This window comes from Cydia amplana, chromosome 20 (genome assembly GCF_948474715.1).
Source record: "Cydia amplana chromosome 20, ilCydAmpl1.1, whole genome shotgun sequence".
Taxonomy (NCBI): domain Eukaryota; kingdom Metazoa; phylum Arthropoda; class Insecta; order Lepidoptera; family Tortricidae; genus Cydia; species Cydia amplana.
In genome coordinates this window covers 3905255-3932803 of record NC_086088.1, presented here as the reverse complement: position 1 = coordinate 3932803, position 27549 = coordinate 3905255, and the positions used below count along the sequence as shown (strand labels likewise).

General features: G+C 38.6%; 3 protein-coding genes across 3 annotated transcripts in view; 1 reads left to right on the top strand and 2 right to left on the bottom strand.

Moving 5' to 3' along the window:
- LOC134657707 (uncharacterized) overlaps nucleotides 1-9650 on the top strand; it is a 28054-nt gene extending 18404 nt beyond the window's left edge. The window contains exons 9-13 of the mRNA XM_063513270.1: nucleotides 1959-2107; nucleotides 4404-4560; nucleotides 4826-4925; nucleotides 6920-7030; nucleotides 9325-9650. Coding sequence (XP_063369340.1) covers nucleotides 1959-2107; nucleotides 4404-4560; nucleotides 4826-4925; nucleotides 6920-7030; nucleotides 9325-9642 — 835 coding nt within the window. The 3' untranslated portion in view covers nucleotides 9643-9650. The remainder of the gene's footprint in view (nucleotides 1-1958; nucleotides 2108-4403; nucleotides 4561-4825; nucleotides 4926-6919; nucleotides 7031-9324) is intronic.
- Nucleotides 1-27549, bottom strand: part of LOC134657525 (ER membrane protein complex subunit 6) — a 59553-nt gene that overhangs the window by 20000 nt on the left and 12004 nt on the right. The gene's annotated exons all lie outside the window — the stretch shown is intronic.
- LOC134657412 (ubiquitin-like domain-containing CTD phosphatase 1) lies at nucleotides 20115-26442 on the bottom strand. Its single transcript, XM_063512958.1, has 5 exons — nucleotides 26199-26442; nucleotides 25345-25526; nucleotides 23649-23784; nucleotides 21483-21694; nucleotides 20115-20468 (listed from the first exon to the last, which is right to left on the bottom strand). The coding sequence occupies exons 1-5, from the start codon at nucleotides 26368-26370 to the stop codon at nucleotides 20148-20150; spliced, it is 1023 nt and encodes a 340-aa protein (XP_063369028.1). The 5' UTR covers nucleotides 26371-26442; the 3' UTR covers nucleotides 20115-20147.

The window sequence follows — 27549 nt, the reverse complement described above, 5'->3', positions numbered from 1 at the left end:
CGATCCGAACCAACCCGATCCTTGTGGGCTTTACTCTCACTGCCTCAACAGGTAAGAGAGAGAGAAGCCCTTTCTTTATTTTGATCTCAACGCAATCGATCCAAAAGTATTAAAATGGCGGCCACTTATTCTGTCAAGTTACGTCGTTCGACGAGATGCCGATGCTAACTCACTCACGCAGTGCGACTGCGATCCGAACCAACCAGATCCTTGTGGGCTTTACTCTCACTGCCTCAACAGGTAAGAGGGAGAGAGAAGCGCTTTCTTTATTTTGATCTCAACGCAATCGATCCAAAAGTATTAAAATGGCGGCCACTTATTCTGTCAAGTTACGTCGTTCGACGAGACGCTGATGCTAACTCGCTTACTCAGTGCGACTGCGATCCGAACCAACCCGATCCTTGTGGGCTTTACTCTCACTGTCTCAACAGGTAAGAGAGAGAGAAACGCTTTCTTTATTTTGATTTCAACGCAATCGAAAAGTATTAAAATGGCGGCCACTTATTTTGATATTGGTGCATACTTTTGTCAAGTTATGTCTTTCGATATTAAACTTTCGTGAGACATATTTTAAACTGTTTATACGACAACGGTTTCACTCACTTGAATTTTTTAGTCGCTATTGGCGACATGTTTCGGGCCCTTCGGGGGTCCATCCTCAGGCAATAATATTATATGACCATAGATAGGTTATACTCATACTTGAGGAGCACAAAAAATACTTCCATATTTATTTATGTGCCTACGAAGAAATCTGTTAATTTTGATTAATTTCTCAATCTCATTCCATCCATCTTTGTCACACTCGTTGTTAAACATAAGGTCGTCTCTTTCTCTTTCGGTGTGCGGGAGCTCGTTAGCACGTGCACATTTCTCGCTTGTCCAGCCGCGACTAAAGGCAACTTGTCCAATTTGTCACAAGGTAAGCGCTTCAATTTTGGAACGCCTGTAACCTATCTTGAGTTATAAATCATTGTCCTCAGGCTACATGTCGCCAATAGCGACTAAAAAATTCAAGTGAGTGAAACCGTTGTCGTATAAACAAGTTATGTCTTTCGAAGAGATATATATACATAGATGCTAACTCACTAACTCATTGCGATTGTGATCCAAATGAACTTGATCCATGTGGGTTGCACTCTCACTGTATTAACAAAATATGACTGTATTAACAAGAGGGAGATAGACAATCGACTATTGTGTTGGGACTTTATTTTGAACACAGCTGAGCTATTAAGTTAAAATATTAAAACGGCAGCCGCTTTTCTAATACATATTACGTTCATCAGTCAGCTAATAGGCTACATGACTAATTTTCATTCATGGTATCAATCGATCGGGTTTGTTTTTAGGATCAAATGTCTATATGGGACCCATGGCATTAAAGTAACACAAAAGTCAGAAATTGTAGTCAAAGGCCGACAGTCGCACTTCACTCGCGAAACGCCCTCAACAAAACGATAAGGGAACGTGACGTCAAGGTCTCTGGGAGCCCATCTTGTAGTATGGGCAAAACAAGAAAATTGCGTTTTTGTCGGTGAAATATTGCGTTTATGTATATACTTGACAATATTTTGTTGGATGAAATGTAAGGAATCGACCCTACCCTTACTTTTATCGTTTATGGAAGTTAAAAAAAAACTTAAATTTTGAAACTTTCAGGTCCTGTATTTTTGTAATTTTTCAATTTTTTATTTTAATATCCACATTATTGTGATAAATTGCTCGTTTGTTATCTATTTTACTAGATTTTGTTATAAAATTCAACATATGTCATCATCCCTATTGTGATCGGTGGAACTGGCCTTTACAGAATTAGATCGAGGTCACACTATTTACTATACAATACAAATACTCTTTATTGCACAGAAAACCATACAAATAATACAGAAGAGTTTAACCACCAGGCCCATAGGGCAGGTATTTACCCCAAGTTTTAGCCTAGGTGTTGTTCCCAGGATGTTGCTGACGGAGTGCGGTCCGCTGTGCCGCGCGGGCGAGCGCTGCCACAACCGCGCGTTCGAGCGGCGCGCCTACCCGCGCCTGCAGGCCTACCGCACGCCGCACCGCGGCTGGGGGCTCCGCACGCTGCAGGACATCAAGCAGGGTAACTCAATCATATTATACTAGTGGCTCTGTGAGCTGTAGACATAGACTAGGAATCCTCTAGACTGAGTTTAGAGCAATTATTTCATGAAACCGATGCTGCCAAAAATACGGGGGTGCGGGGGGACGAGGTGAGCGAATCCCGTGCCGTGATTGGTCCGTTCAAAGACACGGACCAATCACGGCACGGGATTGACTCCATGATGGAGTAAAACTACCGTATAAGTGGCAGAGGGGGTAGCGTTACTATGCTCAGTCTAGAGGATTCCTAGTCTATGGCTGTAGACCTCGCGAGCAGAGCTTAAAACTGAATAAATGTATGGCAAAAATATTTATTAAAATATAGGTATAGTACATGTAATATAAACAAAAAATTAAAAATTACATAAAGCTACAAACAACGCTTAACCCGCGCTTGATAAATAAAAAATACGAAATTTTTAATTTTTTCAAAATTAAAAAATTTAAATAAAAAACAACTATACGAAATTTAAGTATAAAAAAAATACAAAAAGTTATGTAGCAGTATACAGTTACTAGGGATGGAACCAGGGACCTCCCGATGCAAACAAAAAAAGCTAACGTTTGCAAAATACGTCATTATAGTTCTTACTAAAGCTAACGAAATTTAGCTACTCATTCTCAAGTAAAAATTAAATATCTAAATACCGCCAAAACCAGCGATACAAATTTTCTGAATTTTTGGCCATTTAATCTATAAACATATCTCAAAAAGAAAAAAACTCTTATGATACCGATACGACTATTTGTTTAGGCGGGAGCTATCACGACTCCGCCATTTTGAAAAATTTCCAAAAACCGGATCGACAAATTTTTTTTATTTAGTCATAGAATTCGGTCACAAAATTTCACGAAAATCGGTTAAGAATTGCGACCTGTAGAGGAGAACATCCGGACATACAAAAGCAAAATGCCCGAGTTAAAACGTAGACCTACGCTACGCTTTTATACTCATACTTGAGGAGCACAAAAAACACTTCCAAATTTATTTCCTTGCCTACGAAGAAATCTGTTATTTCTGATTAATTTTCTCATTCCATCCATCTTTGTCACACTACATAAGCTCGTCTCTTTCTCTTTCGGTGTGCGGGAGCTCGTTAGCACGTGTACATTTCTCGCTTGTCCAGCCGCGACTAAAGGCAACTTGTCCAATTTGTCACAAGGTAAGTGCTTCAATTTTGAATCGCCTATAACCTATCTTGAGTTAAAAATCATTGGGGTAACTAAACTGTCATTCAATAGAACTTGCTAACTATTTAAACAAACCGCCATACTAAAATTGACACTGAATGTCAATTTACTAGTAACTTTTGTTTACATAGTTAGCAAGTTCTATTGAATGACACTTTAGCTCCAAATATACGCTCCATAAGGCCGTGCAGGTGCGAAAGAGATAGCATGATTCCGATGATTTATGACCGTGCTCGCCACTTAATTCTGCGGATACTATACCAAGCCAGAATAACTTAGTGTAAGGCCTGAGTGGACGCTCGAAGCGGAGCGTTCGGCGGGGCGCGCAGCGTGGCGTCGGGCTCACGCGTGATGTGAGCAGCGTGCACTAAGGCCGCTCCTATACGCTTGCATTTGTTTAACATGCACGCCGCACGCCCCGCCCCGCTGCACGCCCAACTCGAGCGTCCACTCAGGCCTTACACTACTTCGAGCTTAGCGATATAAGTCTTCTCTAGCGATTTGTGTGCCATATGGCGATTCGTAGTCATAGTGATACTTATAAGTCACTTAGGTTGCTATTCCACCTGCCCGATCTCTTGGTCTAATGTGTATTTGCATTTCACATTTTGCTTAATGAGAGAGTGAGACGCGATGACATTGAACAAAACAAATTGGACAGGTGGAATACCATCCTTAGTAACACGAAGTTGGCAACTTGGCACCTACTGTTCTGGTCGAAGTATGTATTTGTCGCAAAGGGGGTCTCTTATAATGTATGCCCCTCCTCCTCACCATTGGGCCTTAGTGTAAGGCCTGAGTGGACGCTCGAGTTGGGCGTGCAGCGGGGCGGGGCGTGCGGCGTGCATGTTAAACAAATGCAAGCGTATAGGAGCGGCCTTAATGCACGCTGCTCAAATTACTTGTGAGCCCGACGCCACGCTGCACGCCCCGCCGAACGCTCCGCTTCGAGCGTCCACTCAGGCCAGGCTATATCTACTTGCCCTCTGGGTCATCAGCTGGCGACGTCATTTACAGGACAAGCCTATTTATAAAATTGTTTATGATTTTTACATCTTAATTAAAAAAATATCTTCCCTGTTCAGGTCAATTCGTGATCGAGTATGTCGGCGAGCTGATCGACATGGAGGAGTTCCGCAGGAGGATGTGCCGGAAACACGAGATCCGGGACGAAAACTTCTACTTCCTCACGCTAGACAAGGAGCGGATGATCGACGCGGGGCCTAAAGGCAACCTTGCCAGGTAATACTATTCAAATAACATGTTATTCAGGTAAAAACAGTAGCGGACCAAGAATTGAACCCTGAGGTACTCCAAGAGAAATAATTGTTTTAATCGATGATATATAACTGTTACAGTTCTTTTAACTATTTACTTGAAAAATAATGATTAGCTAACGTCTAAAGCATCACTTTATCTGCAAACTACTTTAAATCTCTCCAAACAATGGTTGTGAACACACTCAAACGCCTTAGACAGAACTAATGTAGTTTTGACTCGGTTGCAGATTCATGAACCACTGCTGCGAGCCGAACTGCGAGACGCAGAAGTGGACGGTGCTCGGCGACGTGCGCGTTGGGCTGTTTGCGCTCTACGACATACCCGCTGTGAGTTACATAAAGAATAAAGATCATTTATTTCAGCAATAGGTTACAGATATACTAGGGGTCTCCGCACTAGGCAATGCCTGTATCGCGGGGAACCAAATTACAATTAAATATCGGAGCTGTTACATTTAGTCTAACATTTAGTAAGAAACTACTTACGACTAGTAATCTTAACTACAAACTAAAGCTAACCCTAGACACAATATTGAAACTAGATCCTGTCAAATATGGCTTCTTTCTCGGCATAATTTTGTGAGTGCAGCAGTATGAAAAGTAGTTTTTTCGCTTCCATTTGAGTGCAATCCCTGAGGTTACATAGTTTGTTTATTGCATTGTATGTAGACGCTCTGAATGCAATCACCAAAACGTTTGCCAAATGCTGAATTTACTCTTGGAATGGGTAAATTGAAAACGCGTTTACATACAATTACATACAACTATACTCTGTATCTTTACATACATATAAACATACATCACTGGCTCAGTGACCCAAAAATGATCTTGGCCTCTGACACAAGAGAGCGCCACTGCCCTATTCTGCGCCGCTTCACGCCAGTTCGGTATTCCGAGGGCGGACAGGTCTTTTTGGGCTTCGTCACTCCAGCGGTACCTGGGAGATCTTCCAATCCAAAACGCCCTAAGACGCTCGGCAGATACTCTGTATCTTTAGGTATTTAAATAAAAGTAAACAAACAATTTGTACATTTTCGGGTAATTACAACATTGATTGGTTAACCCAGCCATTCTCAAAGTGTGTTCCGCGGAACCCTAGGGTTCCGCGACACCCCTGCAGGGGTTCCGCAAGAATTTAGAATAATTTAGAATAATAAAATAAGCATAATTATTATGCTTATTAATAAAAAAATACACTTCTAAAAACTATTGTTTTATTGTAGGGTTCCATCAAGTATTTCGCTTTTCAAAAGGGTTCCGTCAAAAAAAAAAGATTGAGAACCGCTGGGTTAACCAACCAAATACAGAACCGTCTGGCTCTGGCATTGGACGACCTGACTTTAGCTTACATTATTTGATCATGTAATGTTTTCACCTACCCTCGGCCAGGTGTGGCTCACTCCGCGATTTCGTCGCGTCGGTACAAGTACATCCGGATCCGGCCCACACCAATTTTGGTGTCTAGCCATAGTAGTTGCCGCGCACCGCTACGGAACGGACGCTTGCTCGCGCTGGCGCCACCTAGCGGTCATATCTGTCGCAATAAACGCGTTTTGTTAGAGTGAATCTTCTACCTTGTGCTATTATTTATTCTGTAGTATGGCGTAATATTGTAGGCAATATTATAAAAAAAGCGGCCAAGTGCGAGTCGGACTCGCCCATGAAGGGTTCCGTATATAGGCGATTTATGACGTATAAAAAAAAACTACTTACTAGATCTCGTTCAAACCAATTTTCGGTGGAAGTTTACATGGTAATGTACATCATATATTTTTTTTAGTTTTATCATTCTCTTATTTTAGAAGTTACAGGGGGGGGGGGGGACACATTTTACCACTTTGGAAGTGTCTCTCGCGCAAACTATTCAGTTTAGAAAAAAATGATATTAGAAACCTCAATATCATTTTTGAAGACCTATCCATAGATACCCCACACGTATGGGTTTGATGAAAAAAAAATTTTTGAGTTTATGTTCGAAGTATGGGGAACCCCAAAAAATTATTGTTTTTTTTTTCTATTTTTGTGTCAAAATCTTAATGCGGTTCACAGAATACATCTACTTACCAAGTTTCAACAGTATAGTTCTTATAGTTTCGGAGAAAAGTGGCTGTGACATACGGACGGACAGGCAGACAGACAGACATGACGAATCTATAAGGGTTCCGTTTTTTGCCATTTGGCTACGGAACCCTAATAAAAGCAGAGCATGGATGGAGGAGCAGAGTTGTATGGATAAGACGGTGAAGTTGTGTTTTGTCATTGTATGCAAAATATCAGTGCTGTAGAGAATTTACACTAAAACACATTTTAATGTATTACAGAACAGCGAAGTGACTTTCAACTACAACTTGGAGTGTGCCGGTATAGAGAAGAAGCGGTGTCTGTGCGGCGCCAAGCGGTGCTCTGGCTACATTGGTGCTAAACCCAAACAGGTAGCATATCGTGGAATTGGGTATTTGACTGTATCCTACATAGTACAGTGGAATCCGTTTATTATGACTCCGCCTATACTGACCATCCGCTTACTATGACGTAATTACTGTGCGAAGTTTGGTTTTATAATTTTGTTGTAATTGGTTTTATAAGTTTTACTTTTTGATTCGAAATCTCATATACGAGGGGTGTTCAAAATATTCTCGGTATGAGAATGAAAACAAACAAGTACGAAAAGTTTGATATTTTTATTTTTCAATATACTCCCCCCCTATGTTCATACACTTAAAAGATCGATCAATTATTTTTTTTAATCCCTCGTAAAAATATTTTTTATCTTTCGTGTAAAAATGCTCCTCCACTGCCGCCTTCAATGCTTCATCGTCAGAAAATTTATTTCCACGCAGATCCTTTTTAAGATTGGGGAGCAAAAAGAAGTCGCTGGGGGCTAAGTCCGGACTATACGGTGGGTGAGTAACAGTTTTAAACCCACATTCAACAATAGCTGCCTTGGCAATATGAGCAGTATGGACGGGGGCGTTGTCATGCAGAAGCAGAATACCTTTGGTTAACTTTCCTCGCCTCTTTTCTTTAATTACATCCTTTAATTGACGTAGAATGTTAGCGTAGTACTGTCCTGTGATATTTACACCTTTTTCTTTATAATCGATTAGTAATACTCCTTCACAATCCCAAAATATCGTGGCCATGACCTTGCCAGCTGAAGGGATGACCTTGAACTTCTTGGGATGAGCTGAACCCTTAATGTGCCACTGCATGGACTCTTGTTTACTCTCTGGGTCATAATGATGAACCCAGGTTTCATCTCCAGTAACTATTCTTTGCAGCACCTCATCAGGATTTTCACCGCACAGGTCAATAAAATCGGAACAACAAGCTACACGCATGTCTTTTTGAAGCCGAGTCAGCATTCGCGGAACCCATCTTGCACTTACTTTTGACATATTAAGATGGTCATGTATAATATCATGTACGGTACCAATAGAGAGATTGGTTACTTGTGCTATAGATTTTACCTTCACTCGACCATCTTCCAATATAAGTTTTTCCACTTTATCAATATTTTCTTGTGAAGTAGCTACTACAGGCCGGCCAGGTCTAGGGTCATCTTCATTACTCTCCCTTCCGCGTTTAAACTCGCTTGACCACTTTTGAATGGTAGATAAAGAAGGAGCAGACTCACGGTAAACACAATCCATTTCCTCTTTTATGGTTTTTTGATTTTTACCCTGTTTTGTCAAGAATTTTATCACGCATCGATGTTCTAATTTAGTTAACATTGTCAATTCGCACATGATGTTCATGTTTGTTCAGCAATTGCAGAAAAACAAAAGACCATCTCGGTTCGAATTATACTTTTTTTTAATGTCAATGAATAAACCTTAGCGGCCAGTAACGAAAGAAATTTTAGAAGAGGTCGTAAGATATCAATACCGAGAATATTTTGAACGCCCCTCGTAAAATTCTTAGTGACAAAGTCGGATAAGATGACTTCGCTTATAGTGACAAACCGCTTACTATGACCTAAAAATCCTATTTTCATGAAATTATGTCCGGTTATACTGACACTTCGCTGGTTTTTGTGGCCTTCCCCACATCTTTCCCTGCGTGGACGTTTGGTGCGTGCGTGGCGTTTAAGTTGATTTTTAGTTTTGACTCTCGGTGACAAGTTGACAATTGGTTCCAGGTTATTAAAACTCATTTCTTACAAAGGAATACGAGATTAATTCGGAAAAATTAACAATAATAAGAAATTAATCCTCTATGCTTTATATGACATCCGCTTAGTATGACGTGTTTGTCACTTCCCTTCGATGTCATTATAAGCGGATTCTACTGTATAAAACAAAGTCGCTTCCCGTTGTCTATCTGTCCCTATGTATGCTTAGATCTTTAAAACTACGCAACGGATTCTGATGCAGATTTTTTTAAATAAGATAAAGTGATTCAAGAGGAAGGTTCATGTATAATTTGTTAACCCGTGCGAAGCCGGGTCGCTAGTTTAAAATAATTTGTTTACACCATGCATGAAATAAAGCACCAGAAGATAGAGAATTAATAGAGAAACGTAGACAGCAGTAATTTTTTGACACATTTTCTATTTTAAAACCCGTATAAAACTATAAAGAGTAGGTAATTGATAGGACCGTCACATGCTAGTGTTTCATATAAATTCCATAGTAGCAAAATCGTTTTGACAGTTCTAAAAAAGAAACTGATTTGACTAGCAGTCAAATACCCTATTCTGTGTAATAATCTAACGTTATCTCAGTTACAGGAGGACAAACCGAAACTTCCCAAGCGCACATACAAAAAACGAAAACCGGTCGAGGAAAAGCCAAAGATACCGAAAATAAAAATTAAACCCATCAAGCCGCGCGAACTAACAGAGATCGAAAAGGATTTACTAATAATTAAAAATGCCACCAACGGGATGTCGAGTGATTCCGAAGGGCAATCGGTAAGAGATAGTAGACTTAGTTTTGAGGATAAAAATCCTCAGGCGTTGAAAAGGAAAAGGGTCAGTTTTTCTACTGACGAGTTTGGTGCAAAAAAACCTAAGTTGGAAAGTGAAGTTGATGCCGTTTAATGTGAACCTTTTGTCTTAGTGTTGAGGATAAGAATCCTCAGGCGTTGAAAAGGAAAAGGGTCAGTTTTTCTACTGACGAGTTTGGTACAAAAAAACCTAAGTTGGAAAGTGAAGTTGATGCCGTTTAATGTGAACCTTTTGTCTTAGTGTTGAGGATAAAAATCCTCAGGCGTTGAAAAGGAAAAGGGTCAGTTTTTCTACTGACGAGATTGGTTCAAAAAAACCTAAGTTGGAAAGTGAAGTTGATGCCGTTTAATGTGAACCTTTTGTCTTAGTGTTGAGGATAAGAATCCTCAGGCGTTGAAAAGGAAAAGGGTCAGTTTTTCTACTGACGAGATTGGTTCAAAAAAACCTAAGTTGGAAAGTGAAGTTGATGCCGTTTAATGTGAACCTTTTGTGGATTTAGTATGTAAACCGTTATTTAATATGAAAGGGACTTTAGTCCTAATCTAGGCAGGCATTTTCTACTAATAAGTGGGAAGAAAACCAAGTTGCCTGAAGTGGCGATTAAGATCGGTTTTCGTAGGATAGCGGTGCCGTCATATAGCGGCCGTTTCCATACTAAATAATACGGCTAAATATGGATGTCGTAGTATTTGTATGGAGACGGCCGCTATATGACGGCACCACTATCGGAGGAAACCAAAGCTTTAACCCTTTTCCAGAAAGTTACATACGCACTAATAGAATCACAACTTTAGTATTCACAGTTAAGGTTCAAATTAGATTGCACTTTCGAAAAATGCGATTTGTATTGAAATGTCATCAAAGCATTAATTGAAATATATTTAGATTTCTTGGGAAAACCTTGTAGATTGGTGCGGTGTGGAAAAGGGTTAAGTAATATGATTCGTTGTGAAAACTCGCAAAAATATCTGACACGAATTTGGATAGTCAAAAGCGTGTCATGTATTTTTTCGCGTTTGTCATAATAAGTTGGCAAGTTCGGAGAGAAATAAGTTTGTGTTCAATGAATCAAAAATGGACTGTAAAAATACTAAAAATGAATGAAAATCGTATGAAATCATGTTGTTACAATACTGCCAAAAGCCAGCTCACTGCCGGGGGAGTAACGACATTCTTTTGGCAGGTTTTATGTTATTGGTAGACTTTGCTAAATTATTGTAATAATTTATGAATGATTATTATAATAATAACTGCTGAAAACAGCTGTTACCTATATAATACAAATCGCCGAATGATCCATGTTTGTGTTGTTCTTGTAGAGCCATTTGCATTGAGTATTGCTTACAACCTATATTGTCTATATTTAGCCATCGAGCACAGCTTTTCATTACAATGAAAACCTAAGAGTCGACCTCTGTTTTTAGGTTTCCGTACCCAAAGGGTAAAAAACGGGACACTATTACTAAGACATCGCTGTCCGTCCGTCCGACTGTCACCAGGCTGTATCTCATGAACCGCGGTAGCTAGACAGTGGAAATTTTTACAAATGATGTATCTCTGTTGCCGCTATAACAACAAATACTAAAAATAAAATAAATATTGAAGGGGGGCTCCCATACAACAAACACGATTGTTTTGCTCTATTTTTTGTTGATGGTGCGGAACCCTCCGTGCGCGAGTCCGACTCTCACTTGGCCGGTTTTTGTATCCCAGTTACTAAATGACAGTTTGATTTACCGAATTATATATTATAAGGTGAACGTATTTAACAAAATAGTACTTTATTATATCGACTTACATGTGACTAAAATCTAAAAATTGGATTTTGTAAACTATGTTCACCTCAAATAATCAAACAAGGATTGTTACAATCATAATAAGAATATAAATACGGCTTTAAAGTACCTATTTAGTTGTTATACTAAAGTAAACGCCTTGAACATAGTTAATAATATAAAGACATTTAAAATGAATCTTATTGCTATTAAATTACGATTCAATTTCCAACAAAGATTTGTCGACAGCTTTTATATTATTAAAGAATGTATCAAGTAACTTTTTCGAGTTTAATTTTGTAAATAATTCTATGGATTTTGTATATAGTTACAATTATGTTTGACACATGTAAAGAATAAAAATGTTTTCTTTTGTTACTATTGTTTTGAGTGAATGCCGTCAAGTTTATTTACTTTAAATCACACTTATTCTAATTTTGTTTTGTATAAGTTTTAAAATCTCAGTAGCAGAATGATAGTTGTTTCTCTTTTGTATTAAAGTATGAAAGTAATATAATTTTTCGGCTCTTTTTAGCCAAACATTACTGCAGTTAATGTCAATGTGGGTAAGATCGTCATAGGGCAAAAACTCTCGTATTTGACGTTACGTCCCTCGGAGGAATCAAACTCTTCCTCTCTGCCTGAAAGGAAAGGCTTGACTCCTGCTCCAACTTTTGTAAGTGGAGTATATGTTCAAACGGAAAAGCTAAAAGCGACGAAAGAGCGGTCTTCCCTTATAGACGGTCTTGTCCACATTGAACTTAAACATAAAATTCGTACCAGCGAAATCTAATTTGTTGGTCCTTTTTGTCACTTTCACATCTGTTTTTGTTAGAAAAGGACCAAATATTTTTACTAAAGTTTTGTGATTGTTGTTTTAAAAACAATTAGATTTTGACTTGCCTGGATTAATTGGATTTATTTGAAAATTATATAGATTAGCTAGCGAGTATGGTTTGTGCTATTTATTTACAAACATTCAATAATTTAATATAGTCCACAAAATATGTGCATAGCGATTTAGAGTATTGGCCAATAATATAATGCTTCCGACAAGTCTATTTTGGTTGTATGTTTGTCTGTCAGAAGAATACCAAAGTGTCATAATAAAAAAGATGTACTAATAATTTTACATTATGGATGATTTTTAATGAAAAAAATATTTGAATAAGTGTGGATTTAGTTAAAGAACGCATTATATGAAAAACTGCCTTTTTAGCATATCTAAATAACTATAGATTAGATTTAGTATGTACATTTTATCAAATAAAGTTAAATAAATCCATCACCAGTCTTGTTATTGAAAGTGTATTGAAACTAGAAATGGGTCAAAAACTTGTTTAGTATTAGTTAATGTTACGAGTTAGTAAACTGTATTTGAAAAACTAATTTTCTTTCTGCAGGTGCACATATATACATACATGGTGCTATATATGTAAGAACGTGTTAAAATCATAATGATGAAAACCCTAAGTAGAATGTGACTATTGTATATTAATATGTCACCGTAAAATTGTAAACACTCGTCATATTATAATATCGCTAGTTACATTATAAACTGACGGTAGGGAGATTATAATCTAACCTAACTTAACCTACGTTAGATTATAAACTAACGGGTTCACAATCTTACGGTGTCATATACAGGACGTCGAAAATGGCCTGAATCGCTTCGAGAAAAGGATGGTACGGCCGTGCCTCTTTGTTTTGCTCGACTTGGCGGGGGCACTGCCGTGCCCCCAGATTTACAGGAAAGATGCCCTTTTCCTGTACGTTTTTTACCAAAATGGGCTAAAAAATCTTCGTCAATAATGAAGGAATACACAAGTCTCATTATACACGGAAGTACACAACTATATACATAAGTCAATGACTAGTCCATAATTAGTTTATTATTTATTTACTTAATCAAAACACCCACAATGCGAAATGCTTATATCACTAAGAGAATGAACACTGATATTTCTTCCGTCTATGTCAATGGCGACAATATCCACATAAACGCTTCCAACATCTTCGGGTACTGCAATGTCCGCCGTTCTAGTGTTCGGAGTTACCCCACTGTTCGGAAGAACTCCAAGGTTCGGAATCTCCCCACTGTCCCCATTCCGATTCCCACTTTCACTGTCACAACATCCACAAAATATTTTACTACAGCAATTTCCGCAGCCATCATAAAATGACTCAATACATTTGTCCAAATTGTTGCAACAAGACAAACAGCAGTCTACGAAACATCTACCAGTTATCCCCTGGAGCGCCCCGGAATTACCGTAGTATGGAACTCCTATACTAGTTACTAGCACACGTGTCTTGTTAGGGCGCTCCACGGGTTAAGTACCAACATAACGGGTCATCTTCGTAAGTTATATCTAGATATGAGCAGCAGCCATTATCTTTCTTTCGCTGTCCTTCCGGTTCCTCTTGACTCTCTTGAGGCATGTTTTCGCTGCACGTTCCTATAATAATATTATCATTATATAACGTAGTTGGTATTGCACTGCGAAACGTTGGTTGTTGTCGTATCGTTTCTTCGTAGGATGGCGGTTTGTCTTCAAACGAACATGACTGAATGGCGTTTACGTTCATTTATTTTATATTCTGTTGGCAAAACAACAACTACCTACTACTATTTCTAACTATTATGGCACTGTTTGTGTTTTTGCGAGGTTTTTAAGTGATTAGATATCAGAAGCGGTATTCGACTTTGTTTTATGACAGCTACTGATATGGAAATTATGTAATACCTTGCTAGAACTTATTTAGCCATATATCTAGTCGGTGACGCCGACAAATTAGGCTGCATATCGACCAGAGATGTGCTAGGATACGTAGCGGGGGATATATGTGTTTGTTCAGAACCAATAGAATCCCTTCATTTGTAGTTTTTCTCGCCCAGCGTGCAGTGATTCCATTCGTTCTTAAAAACACATCACATTTCTCGTAAATGCTAAAACATTTCCTATTCAGAGGGGCTACCGAGAAAACCGAAATTCGCAAACTGCGTGGATCTTTCTCTTTTACTCCAATGAAGACGTATAAGAGCGAAAGAGAAAAATGCCCGCAATTTGAGAACTTCGATTTTCGCGGTTATAGCCTATGCCCGCCTAAAAAAAACAAAGTGCAATGACACTTATTTCGAATCATGGAATCCAATCTACCCGCCCAAAACCGACACTGACTTTGACGTTTTAGCCAATCGGCCAAAAAGTGAAAACAAAACAAACTCTAAAGTGTCGGCAAGTTTTTCTTGCACTGAGGAAGATTGTTTAGAAGAAGAAGACATATTATCCTATAAGCGGCAACGCAATAATACAGTGATACAGTGTTGTTTCTAATGATGTGCGTTTGTAGTTCATGTGGTTAAGTATTTATGGACGTCTAGAATTGTGGCGAATATGTAAAAGAGAAGTTGGTATCTTCCCATAAGTATATTCTTATGGCAATGAACTCTGGTCACTTCGATGCAATTCGTTTTATATCTGTCACCGTAAAATTATAAACACTCGTCAGTTTATAAACTGACGGTAGTGAGATTATAAACTAACCTAACCTACGTTAGATTGTAAACTAACGGGTTCACAATCTTACGGTGTCATATCCATTATAGGACAGAACATTGGATTGGCATCATGGCATAGTTACCACTATTACCTACCTATCTTACTAATGTTTCATTGAATCTAATTGGTAAAGTGAGGTCATACGCCCGGCGAGATGGTCGGTAGCGCTGTTACCTTGGTTCCGCGCCTTATAACGGAAAATACATCACCATCAAGGACGTACAATTCTTTTGAACATGCAACAATAACCGCGCTGTGCTCGTGTTGATATACAATTTTAAGTTTTGTTAACATTGACATAAGACCTAATTTTGCTCGATCTGGTGCATCGTTTTACTACATTTTTGCCCGGAAAATATTGAACAGTTCGCAATCAGAATGGAATTGAGTGAACGCGAAAATGATACAGATTCAAAGGATAACTCAACGGGGAGTGCATTTAGAGAAACAAATGGCGAATGCGGATTGTATTCAGTGCAAAACAATACAAATGATGTCATAAAACAATTGAGAAACAAAACAGATACTGATGTGCCAAGTCCTAAGGAAAGCTGTTCGAATGATGTCACTTCAAATAGTGTTATTACAGAAGAAATAGAACTCCTTAGTACTGATAGATTAAATAACCCAGTGGACATCAGTTTGGTCGCAATGAATGAAAGTAATAATGACATCATATTATCAAGTTGTGTGGGTAAACAATTTAAAGATGGCGGCACTAATAGTGATGTGACTCAACAGCCGGAGCGGAGTTTAGTAGAAAAAAAAGAGAATAATAATGACGTCATAACAAACTGTGATTTGCGCGAAGATTTAGAAAACGATGGCGAAAATAGTGCTGTCAGAAATCAGCCTGAAGAGCGAACTTTAATTGCGATGACCGAAAATAATAATAATGACGTCCCAGCAAAATGTGATGAATATGGCGACGGTAGTGTTGTGACTAAGCAGCCGGGACGCGGTGTTATGGTGCAAAATAGTGACGTACGTAATAAATGCTGTGCCACCCACTGCTGCAAATGTTGTAACTGTAGTTGTAATGACATTGCTTGTTTTCAAACAGCTCAAGCGTGTGCAGAGTGCCTAATTTTAGTTTTTTGCGTACAAGTTTGTATGATATGTTTTAAATCACTGCTAATATTATAAATGCGATTGCGACTGTTTTTCTGTTGCCTCTCCACATGATATGTTTTAAAGTCCTACTCATATTATAAATAAAAGTAACTCTATTTGTCTACCTCTTCACGCTTAAACCGCTTTGATAGCCTAGACTGTGCCAGTGTTATTGTAAACGTCAAACTTCTTTGATATTCTGACGTTTAACTAACCCTTTCATGGTTTGGGCTATTAAAATCGCTGCAGAGTTATCTTGGCCTGACTCTACTTATTCTACACGGACGAAGTCGCGAGTAGAAGATAGTTATAGGTATTTATAAAGTTCCATATAATGGGATATATTGGGTTAAAGTTTTGACGTAACAACAAATAAAACGATTTTTAAAGATTTTTATCCTTTATTTTATAAATACAAAGTAACTCTTTAGATGCCTACCAACTAGATATAGAGCACTTTTAATTTATTATTTATTACGAATAATTATGTACACGGGCACTTGTTCGAAAGACTAATAAAATTCGCATTAAATGCACAAAATAAGTTACATACATAACATTAATTGAGGAGCATTAGGTAATCGTAATAAGATTGTAATCTACAAACGGCTTTTTTCTATAATTATACTTAGAGCTGATTTAGACGGCGCGCGAACTGGTATGCGATTTTAGTTACATTGCGGACTGCTGGTTACGTTCAATTCAACCGACCGATGAAAACCCGCAATGTAATGAAACTCGCATACGAGTTCTCGCATCGTCTAAATGAGCCCTTAGTTAAAGCCTTGATCAAAGAGAATTTGAAATAGAGGCGGATTGTCAAAGTTATAGCCACAGTAAATTTACTGCCATCTTTCGACAGAAGATTTAAACTGTTAGAATGCCATTTGACTTTGATCCTTATTCATTCACTGATATGTATGTGTCAATTTGTTAAATGTCAAAAATTTACGCCGAGTAGATCTATACTAGGCTAAAGGTATGGTGCAATTTCTAGCGATGGCGCCAGTACTTTTGGCCTACTGTCCATGTCCTGTAATTATTGACATTTAACAAATCGCCACCTATCAGTGAAAGAATAAGGATCAAAGTCAAACGGCGTTCTAACAGTTTTAATCTTCTGTCGAAAGATGGCAGTAAATGTACTGTGGGTGGCCACATAATTTATCATGACAGTTACTCTCTATACATTATATTCTCTTTGCCTTGGTTATACACAACTAAATTTGAATCCTTTGTGTAACGAAAAATAATCATATGTGATAACTCTCTCTATTCCATTAGGACCTTAAGAGGGCTCATTTAGACGGCGCGCGAAATCGTATACGATTTTAGTTACATTGCGGACCATTGAGGTTACATCAATTCAGCCGACCGATCAAATGACGCAATGTAATGAAACTCGCATGCGAGTTCTCGCACCGTCTAAATGAGCCCTAAAAGAATGTAAACAATACCATGTCGTTTTTTTTTTAATTATTTGGGGCATTGGCAACACGGCCATCAGCTCAAATACCATGTCGATATAATTCCACAGATACAAAAATTGTATCTCATTGGCGGAATGACTGATAACGTGGTTTGGTTTGTTAACATTATTTTAAAAGTGCTAATGGATTAGACTAGTATGGGTGTCATTCTGAATCCCTAACAACGTTTGTCCTAAAGTCACTTGCCCTAACTGGTTTGTCCTAATGGGCACATGCCCTAACGATCAATTGTCATAACAATTATTTTCCATAATGTAAGTTTCTGAAAAATGGTTAGGTTTTAGAACTTGCTGCCACAAAAGTGGGTTAGGTTAGGGTTAGAACTGCGACCCTCGCAAAAAAGAAAATATGCTTAATAACATTAGGATAAGGTATCATAATTAGGGAAACCAAAATTAGGGTTTTTAGTGTTAGGACAACTGATCATTATGACTAACAATATTAGGGAATGCAAAGATAAAAACCTTAGGCGAGAAAAGACTTTAGGGATTCAGATATAGATCCGACTAGTATATGGGTATCTTTCATTACGTAATGTTATCAGTTAAATTGTACAATTCAGTCCTAAACTATGTAGAATTGTTTTAGATTATCAATTGCATAATATTGCGTTAAATCATACGTAAAATACTGTTTTTTTTTATTAATTAAAAACAACTATTTTTGAACGAAATAAAATTGAACGAAATAAAATTGAACAAGAATGAAAATGAATTTGAGATACATAAAAAATAAGTTTATTAAATTACTTATTTACGGTAGAATGGTGCTTTTTATACGTTCAGCATAAAAATGACGGCAGTCAAATACTTAAAGTTAACATGAGTGAGTGTTTTAGTATAAAGTAAGAACGGTAAACACGAAGAATTCCGTACATTGCCCCGCTATTATATCCCTCTCGCACAGTGGCGTTGACCGCCGGCAATGGGCGGAACAGCAATATAATTACGCGTGTGCGATATAGAAAATGGGGATACGAAATTCTACGTGCTTACATGCAGTAATACTTTACATGCAGTCAAGATCATAAACATGTGTACAGTCAAATGGCGTTATTCATAAACGGCTGCTAACTTAATCAGTTGATAGTCGTCGTTTGTCCCTAGGGGCTGTCCATAAATTACGTCATCTATTTTTGACGATTTTTGACCCCCCCCCCCCCCTATAATCATCCAAAAATCATGCTTCGAATGACCCCGTTTCCTCCTACGTCATGCTACCATCATCCGATGTCCAGCCCCCCCCCCCGCCCTAATTTGAAATAACGTAATTTATGAATAGCCACCTATCTGTCGTTATCCCATAGAGAGGGACGAAACGATCATCAACTGATTAACTTAGCAAACGTTTATAAATAAGGGGTAAAGAATATAATTTCCTACCCATTTTGTACCTCACAGTGACAATAGTATGCAGTCTCTAGCGACTTTCATATTGATTGTCACTGTGACAAGGTACGAAACGGGTCGGAAATTAAATTCTTTGACAGTGCATTTCCAACCTTATTGCGAATGACATAGGATTTAAAATGCTCTGCGCCGTTAGAAAAAGGCGAAAGGTCCCTTTTAAAGCGGAACTGTACAAAATGTACACATGTTTATGATTCTTACTGTATAATAGGGAGGTCTAGCGTGTGACTAAACAGTCTAAACACCGGTTTTACTTTTCCGTACAATCTATAGTTTTATAAACCAAATCAATTATGGTGCGTAAACTATAAAAAATGGATTTTACAAAAACAATATATTAGCACAGGGGCTGTCCATAAATTACGTCATCTATTTTTGACGATTTTTAAATCATAAAATCATCCAAAAATCATGCTTCGAATTACCCCATTTCCTCCTACGTTATGCTACCATCATCCGATGTCCAGACCCCCCCCCCCCCCCTAATTTGAAATGACGTAATTTATGAATAGCCCCACACTCATGATTCATTGATTAAGTGAGATGTGTATAAAGTCTAGTGGCGTTATTCATAAACAGCAGCCGTTTATTAATCAGTTGATGATCGTCGTTTTTTGGGGGTTCCGTACCCAAAGGGTAAAAACGGGACCCTATTACTAAGACTCCGCTGTCCGTCCGTCCGTCCGTCCGTCTGTCACCAGGCTGTATCTCACGAACCGTGATAGCTAGACAGTTGAAATTTTCACGGATGATGTATTTCTGTTGCCGCTATAACAACAAATATTAAAAACAGAGCAAAATAAAGATTTAAGTGGGGCTCCCATACAACAAACGTGATTTTATCGGGCGGGGTCAGTATTTGGATGGGTGACCGTTTTTTTGCTTGTTTTTTTTTTGTTTGTTTTGCTCTATTTTTGGTTGATGGTGCGGAACCCTCCGTGCGCGAGTCCGACTCGCTTTTGGCCGGTTTTTCCCTATCTGTCGTTACTTATGCTATAGAGAGGGAGAAACGACGATCATCAGCTGATTAACTTAGCAGACGTTTATGAATAACGCCGTAAGTGCCACTTGCACCCTCCAACTAACCCGGTTAACCGGTTAAACCTGGAGTTACCATGGTTACCAGTACAATTTGACACTGGATTAACCGTTTAACCGGGTCCCCGGGATGGTTTTTTGACAGGCATACATACTGTTTTTGTAAAATCCCATCAAATCATACTTTAAATCATAAACGCGCGCCTACCGTCATTCCTTAGGCGTCCCGGGCGCACTATCTTCAGCTTTTCTCTTACTAGCATGATGCTTTTTATCCGGCTTGTATTTTTCCCATTTCTTATGATTCAACGTATCAAAATCGTCACAATACTGGGCAATGTCCCGGAGATATGTGGACAAGTGCAACAGCTCCCGGTCTTTGTCTCTGTTGAGGTGCGCTTGCCTGAACGGTCGGATTTTGAGACCGCTCTTCGGGTTCATGATAAAGTTTCTTCGGATGTCGTCGAACATTATGGTGTTCTTTGAGCTGTATTGGGGGTATTTGCCCCATATTACGCCTAGAGGTTTTACCTGGAAAGAGGTGACAATTTTAATAAATACCTAATGTTTTTATCCTCCCAATACCAATTACCAGTGTACCAATTTTTGTACATTTTCCAAAAAATATTGTGAACTTTCATTGGGTAACTAAGGGTTCCAAATTCAGAAACGAAACAAATGCTTCTGGGTCTTAGGAGGTTAAAACCTTTCAGCGCCAAGTCCCCCAAATACTTCCCCGCGCAAAGGACAAAAATTCTTAAAACTTAAAATATTGTTTAAGCTGATCTATTTAAGGCCCCGTAGGTTTGGATTCTTCTCTCAATCTCACTGAGTGAGCGAGACGGATGTGCGTGTTTCCTCACGATGTTTTCCTTTACCGAAAAGCGACTGGTATTTATCAAATGACTAGCGACCCGCCCCGGCTTCGCACGGGTTAACATAATAAAACTTCCTCTTGAAACACTCAAAATCCGTTGCGTAATTTTAAAGATCTAAGCATACATAGTGACAGACAGACAGCGGAAAGCGACTTTGTAGTTAATTTTCGTACATAAGTACCGAAAAACTCATTGGTACGAGCCGGGGTTTGAACGCGCGACCTCTGGATTGCAAGTCGCACGCTCTTACCGCTAGGCCACTAGCGCTTTTTTAGGGTTCCGTACCCAAAGGGTAAAAACGGGACCCTATTACTAAGACTCCGCTGTCCGTCCGTCCGTCCGTCTGTCACCAGGCTGTATCTCATGAACCGTGATAGCTAGACAGTTGAAATTTTCACAGATGATGTATTTCTGTTGCCGCTATAACAACAAATACTAAAAACAGAATAAAATAAAGATTTAAGTGGGGCTCCCATACAACAAACGTGATTTTTGACCGAAGTTAAGCAACGTCGGATGGGGTCAGTACTTTGATGGGTGACCGTTTTTTTTGCTTGTTTTGCTCTATTTTTTGTTGATGGTGCGGAACCCTCCGTGCGCGAGTCCGACTCGCACTTGGCCGGTTTTTTAAATATTATTCTAGAAATGGACCTCTGTTTAAACTTACATCGATAGTGCCATACTTGGCCGTATGCACCGTGATCATGGCCAAGTAATCTAGGTAGAACATGATCTTATACTCCTGGTGTGTCGAGACACCCAGTAGCCGCATCTTCTCTTCGATCCATTTCATGCCGGTCGCAGACCAGATAACTATATCATAGTCTTCATAGGCCGAGGTGAGGAATTCATGGAGGAATGGACGCATTAGTTCGTAACCTGGAAACAGAGTAGAATGATAGGCATGAATATTTGACAGGATATACAGGGTGTAATCTAAAACGTGATACAAGATAATCAACCTGAATCTTTTCATGATTTTGAACAACTTTTACTATGGGGTCAACTTTGTAAATTAACAATAAAAAAAATCTTTGCCATACATTTTTGTCTACCTCTCATTGACCATTTCTATGGAACAGCTCAATTTTTTTTTAATATTACAAAATTGACCCCATAGTAAAAGTTGTTCAAAATCATGAAAAGATTCAGGTTTGATTATCTTGTATCACGTTTTAGATTACACCCTGTAGATCACGGATGTTGCGAACATCCGCATCCGCAACCGCGGAACTTCCGCATTATTTTCAACATCCGCATCTGCATCCGCATAAAATCGATGCGGAGCTCATGCGGATGCGGATGTCGAACAAGTCGGTACAGGAACGTTTTAGCGGCGGCGTAAGTGCTAGGTAATTTCGTCATTACCTATAACGAAATCGTCTAGATCCAGAAAAGTTGGCCAAGTTACTGTTTATTAAATATAACGCACCTATATTCTTGCTCAAATACTAACCATTTCGTTTTTTTTTTTAATAAAAAAATACTAAAGATGTGAATATTTGACGTTTTCTAAGTACCTAATCTTGACATCCGCATCCGCGGATGTGAGCCTTTAAATATCCGTATCCGCATTCGCGGATGTCAAAAAATCTGCGTCCACAACATCCCTGATATAGATAAAGGAATATAGAAACGAATAATAATATAATACAGCCAGGCTTCTGGGCACCCTGCCTGCACGGCGATTTAGGCCAAATATTTTACCTATACATAGGTTAAGTATTTAGTAAGTTTTATTATTTTGGTTTTTAGGGTTCCGTAGCCAAATGGCAAAAAACGGAACCCTTATAGATTCGTCATGTCTGTCTGTCTGTCCGTCTGTCCGTCTGTCCGTCTGTCTGTCCGTCCGTATGTCACAGCCACTTTTCTCCGAAACTATAAGAACTATACTGTTGAAACTTGGTAAGTAGATGTATTCTGTGAACCGCATTAAGATTTTCACACAAAAATAGAAAAAAAAAAAAATTTTGGGGTTCCCCATACTTCGAACTGAAACTCAAAATTTTTTTTTTCATCAAACCCATACGTGTGGGGTATCTATGGATAGGTCTGCAAAAATGATATTGAGGTTTCTAATATAATTTTTTTCTAAACTGAATAGTTTGCGCGAGAGACACATCCAAAGTGGTAAAATGTGTGTCCCCCCCCCTGTAACTTCTAAAATAAGAGAATGATAAAACTAAAAAAAATATATGATGTACATTACCATGTAAACTTCCACCGAAAATTGGTTTGAACGAGATCTAGTAAGTAGTTTTTTTTTATACGTCATAAATCGCCTAAATACGGAACCCTTTATGGGCGAGTCCGACTCGCACTTGGCCGCTTTTTAGTTCTGTACAAGACATATCGCCGCTATACTTAACTTACTCAACTTCGTATCTGCAACACTCATTTGATGACAAAAACACCCGTATTCCGAATGAAAGAAAAGCGACATTTCCATCAAATGATTGTTGCAGATATGAGGTTGAGTAAGTATAGCGACGATATAATAAGAAAATTAACTTGCATGATTTGATTACAGACGACACAGACAGACAACGAGTAAGATTAGTTTTTCGTACTTATGTACGGAATATAATTTGATATTTACCGTAAAACATCGTGAGGAAACTGGACTAATCCCAATAAGGGCCGAGTTTACTCTCTTGGTTGGAAGGTTAGATGGCAGTCGCTGTCGTAAAAACTAGTCCACGCCAATTCCTGGGATTAGTTGCCAAGCGGACCCCAGGCTCCCATGAGCGTGGCAAAATGCCGGGACAACGCGAGGAAGATGACAGACAGATAACGGGACAGATGAAATATACATAAAATATGCCAAGCGTACCTGTTTCAGCCACTGATCTGTGATCGAACAGTGTATAGTCTATATCCAGTACGAGGAGTTTCTTGTCCGGCCGAGGCTCATTGAGCATGTTGATCTTGTAGTCTCTCACGCGCTTGTTTATTTTTGCTAGGTATACCTGAAAAGTTTAATGACGATCTTTAGTTACCACCACCCACTAATCCAGGCCACTTGCACCATCCCACTAATCCAGGGTTAAGCGGTTAAGCCGTTAACCAAGTGTCAAACTGTACTGGTTACCATGGTAACTCCAGGTTTATCCGGGTAACCCCGGGTTAGTGGAATGGTGCAAGTGGAGCTTAGAAACGTTTAGAGCGGGGGTTAACTTTTTGAAAAAATGCTTCCGTTTCATTCTTTTTTCCTTTCAATTGTTACTCCAACATTCTCACCATAAAAAAAATTCTTAATGAGCTTCATTATTTTTATGATAAGAAGCAAGAAATAATATTAAAGCATAATGGTAAATATCCCGTGATTAATTATATTTAAATTTGTCCAAGGCTCATGAACATTGCTGTGAATAACGCTTATTTTTAGGCTTAAAGACTCGAGCCCTCAAGACTCGTGAGTCTTGAAGACTCGACTATAATTGAGAATTGTATTTATTTATTTTACGCGTATGGATGTAAGAAATCGTCTTTGCCGTCGAGAGTCTTAAGGATTCGAGTCTTTAAGCCTCGAAATGAGCGTTAATCACAAAACTACTCATGAATCATGGCTCTTTCCAAAATTTCATTCACATTTGCATAATTAACATAACATAATATTTGCATAATGAATAAAAACAAGGCATGTGAAATAAAATGGTGAAGTGCATTATTTATGGCATGGAATAACCCTCATTCAAAATAAATACTGGTAAACTCGTAATTACTACCACAAGTTCAAAGCCATAGTGAACAATACTAGTAACAAAACAAGGTTGATTTTTGTTAAATTATTTTTATGTAATTATGTTTTGTCTGGTGACAGCTAAAACTCACTGTTTTAGCTGTCACCAGACAAAACATAATTATTTCTATACCTCTTGCTCTTGTAAGCGATGGTGGCCAAGTGGATCTGACGTACGACTTTTAAATCCTGGCTCGTACCAATGAATATTTCGAAACTTACATAATATGGATGTTTTGATATTTACCACTAGCTTCTCGGAAAACATTGTGATGAATCCTGCATACATTTGCGAAGAAATTCAAAAGGTGTCTGTGAAGTCCCCAACCCGCATTGGGCCAGCGTGGGGACTATAGCTCAAACCCTCTCATGCATGAGAGGCCTGTGCCCAGCAATACGTATATAGACTGAATTATTTTATTATTGAAGTGAAAACTTCTTTAGCGGCGCTGTTCACTTTTTGAGGTGGTGAAAAAATGTTAAACTCGCGACAGATCACGTGACCGTCTTCCGGTTACCGTAAGACGGACACGTGACCTGATCGAAATGTCATTGAGTTTTTCTTTATTGATTTAAATGCCATCTATTGAGTTTCCCTTTAACTGGTATTAATATAACTCGAGTACTAACAGTGATGTGCTTAGGAGTTTCAAGTAATGCGACAAAATAACGCTAGATGGCGTTAACCTCAATTATACATAGTGCTGCAGACATTTTGCAGTAGTAATTGAGATTTTACTTCTGCCGGCACTCCCGGAGTGCAACCCGTTTTTTATTATGACTATACCTCTTGATTTTCCACATCCACCTCTTCCTCCTCAATATCCAAATCGTTGACCACCTCGTCCCCTCCCTCGGGCTTAGTCTGCGCACCCTGAATGGCCTCCTCCAGCGAACCCATCATCATGATCTTAAGGTTCGGCTTGAGGTTCAACTCGGCCAGGGTGTAGTTGTCTGTTGCCACTTTGCCTGTAATTTTTTTTTATTGTATAGTAAGTGGGTCAAAATTCTTTTCGTTGTCTTGTTTTGTCAAAAAATGTGACGGAGTGGTCGCTTTTTGTATGAGAAGAAATTTATTTTTAAATTTTCTCATGTAAAATAGTATAATCTACAGCTAGAAAGACTTGTGATAGCATTCGACTTTCTTTCTTTATTTGATAGAAGACGCAAATACAAGTATGACAAGGGTCAGACACAAGACAAAGAAAATAATTTTGACCCCAAGTTCCAAACCAGAGAAGACCTATCAAGATGAGAGGACTAGTGGTAAGAGCTAAAGTAGGCCTTTGCCAAGCAGCACACTGAGTTTAGAGATATACTTGTTCAGGTTTCATGAAAATTAAACTTTTGTCGGCAAACAACTTTCTAATTTAGTTAATCATAATAACAATGAGTACTTAAAAAAACCGGCTGAAATGTCGGACCCATACACATAAACTTACGGAGTGACATATTGCGACGTGTGTATTGTAGTCGCACGATTCGGAGAACGATTTAGAAAGCCGATCATAATGCAACATCGTGTTATGTAAAACCAACCTCTCTCCTCTCAAAAATAACATGAATTAACTTCTATATCTATCGATTAACATTTCAGCCGGGTTTTCAGCAATAAATTTAATTCTAAAAATGCATAATTACCCTGGAACTTGACATTGAGTAATTTTTGTCGGTCCGGTCGGACGCCTGTAGCATTCTCGATTGCAATCTTCAACATCGCTACGGAATCGGACGGAGAAAACTCCGGGATATCAAACTCCTTGCCATTCCACTTTACTGTTAATTTTAAAGGGCTCTCGTTGAAATCACACATTTTTTCATGAAGCTAAATACAGAAAAATAACGGCAAATATGACACATAAACAAAACAACTTTGACGCTAGTGCAGTACTCTTCGCATTGATTTTATAATTTTTATGACGGTAATAGTGATGACCTCCAAGAAGAGAAAACGGTAACGCTTCAGTTCAGTGGTCTTTTTAGGCGCAGTACACATGTAACAAATGAGGGCTACCGCGTGTATAGTTTGTCCAACCAAATTGTCAGTAAATAAGAACAAATAAAACTATACTCATCCTTTTCTTTTGGGTATAACATAGAGATAATCATACTATCTTTTGTCTTACACTAGCACTAGTACTAGCACCCAAAAGAAAAGGGTGACTATGACTGTAGTTTTTTTGTTCTTATTTAGTGACAAATTTGGTTTGACCAACTATATTAAGAACCGTGAGTACTAGGTTTTAAGCGAACGTCACACACTGACGTTTTTGGCTACTGCTGTTTATCAACTGTCAATGCTGTCATTATTTATCTGTGCCTCTGTGGTTGTTTTTGAGAATTTACACTCTTTCTTTTCCGTTTCGACACCATAGTTTTTCAAATAGTTCAAACGACTCTCGTAAAGTTTTATTTACCACTTTATAAGTATTTCTGAAAGTGCTATTTAAAAGTGTATTGGTTTAAGTTTCCCTCTATTATCAGCCGAAAACATGGAATGGTTAAATGGAAGAAATATGGAACAATTTAACGGCACCCGCTACGGAACGTGGAAATTTCGCATAAAATCGCTTCTAGAGGAACTCCAAGTGTTATTTGTAATAGAAGAGTCTCCGCCAAAAAATCCGGACGCCGTGTGGGCTGCGAAAAATTCAGTTGCAAAGTGTGCGATCGTGAACTTTTTGGGCGACGCATTTTTACATTTGGCTGAAGGTAGTGCAACGGCGAAGTCTATTATAGACAGCCTTGACAAGTTATATGAGAAGCGTAGCTTGAGCACGCAATTAGCGTTACGACAGAATTTATTCAATTTAAAATTGCAGCCTAACGTAAGTCTTTTACAGCATTTTACAACATTTGATACATTAATTGCGAAGTTGCAAATTGCAGGCGTAAATTTGGACGAAATGGATAAAATTTGCCATCTATTAATGACGCTACCTTCCTCTTACAAGGAAACTATTGCTACAATAGAACCTCTTCAAGAAGATCA

Excerpts from the sequence above, each read along its gene's own strand:
- LOC134657412 (XM_063512958.1), bottom strand. The coding sequence starts at position 26,370 with ATGTGTGATTTCAACGAGAGCCCTTTAAAATTAACAGTAAAGTGGAAT. Across the intron at positions 23,785-25,344 it reads TGGATGTGGAAAATCAAGAG|GTATACCTAGCAAAAATAAA; the intron begins GTATAGTCATAA and ends TAAACTTTTCAG. Across the intron at positions 21,695-23,648 it reads CAGATCAGTGGCTGAAACAG|GTTACGAACTAATGCGTCCA; the intron begins GTACGCTTGGCA and ends CTCTGTTTCCAG.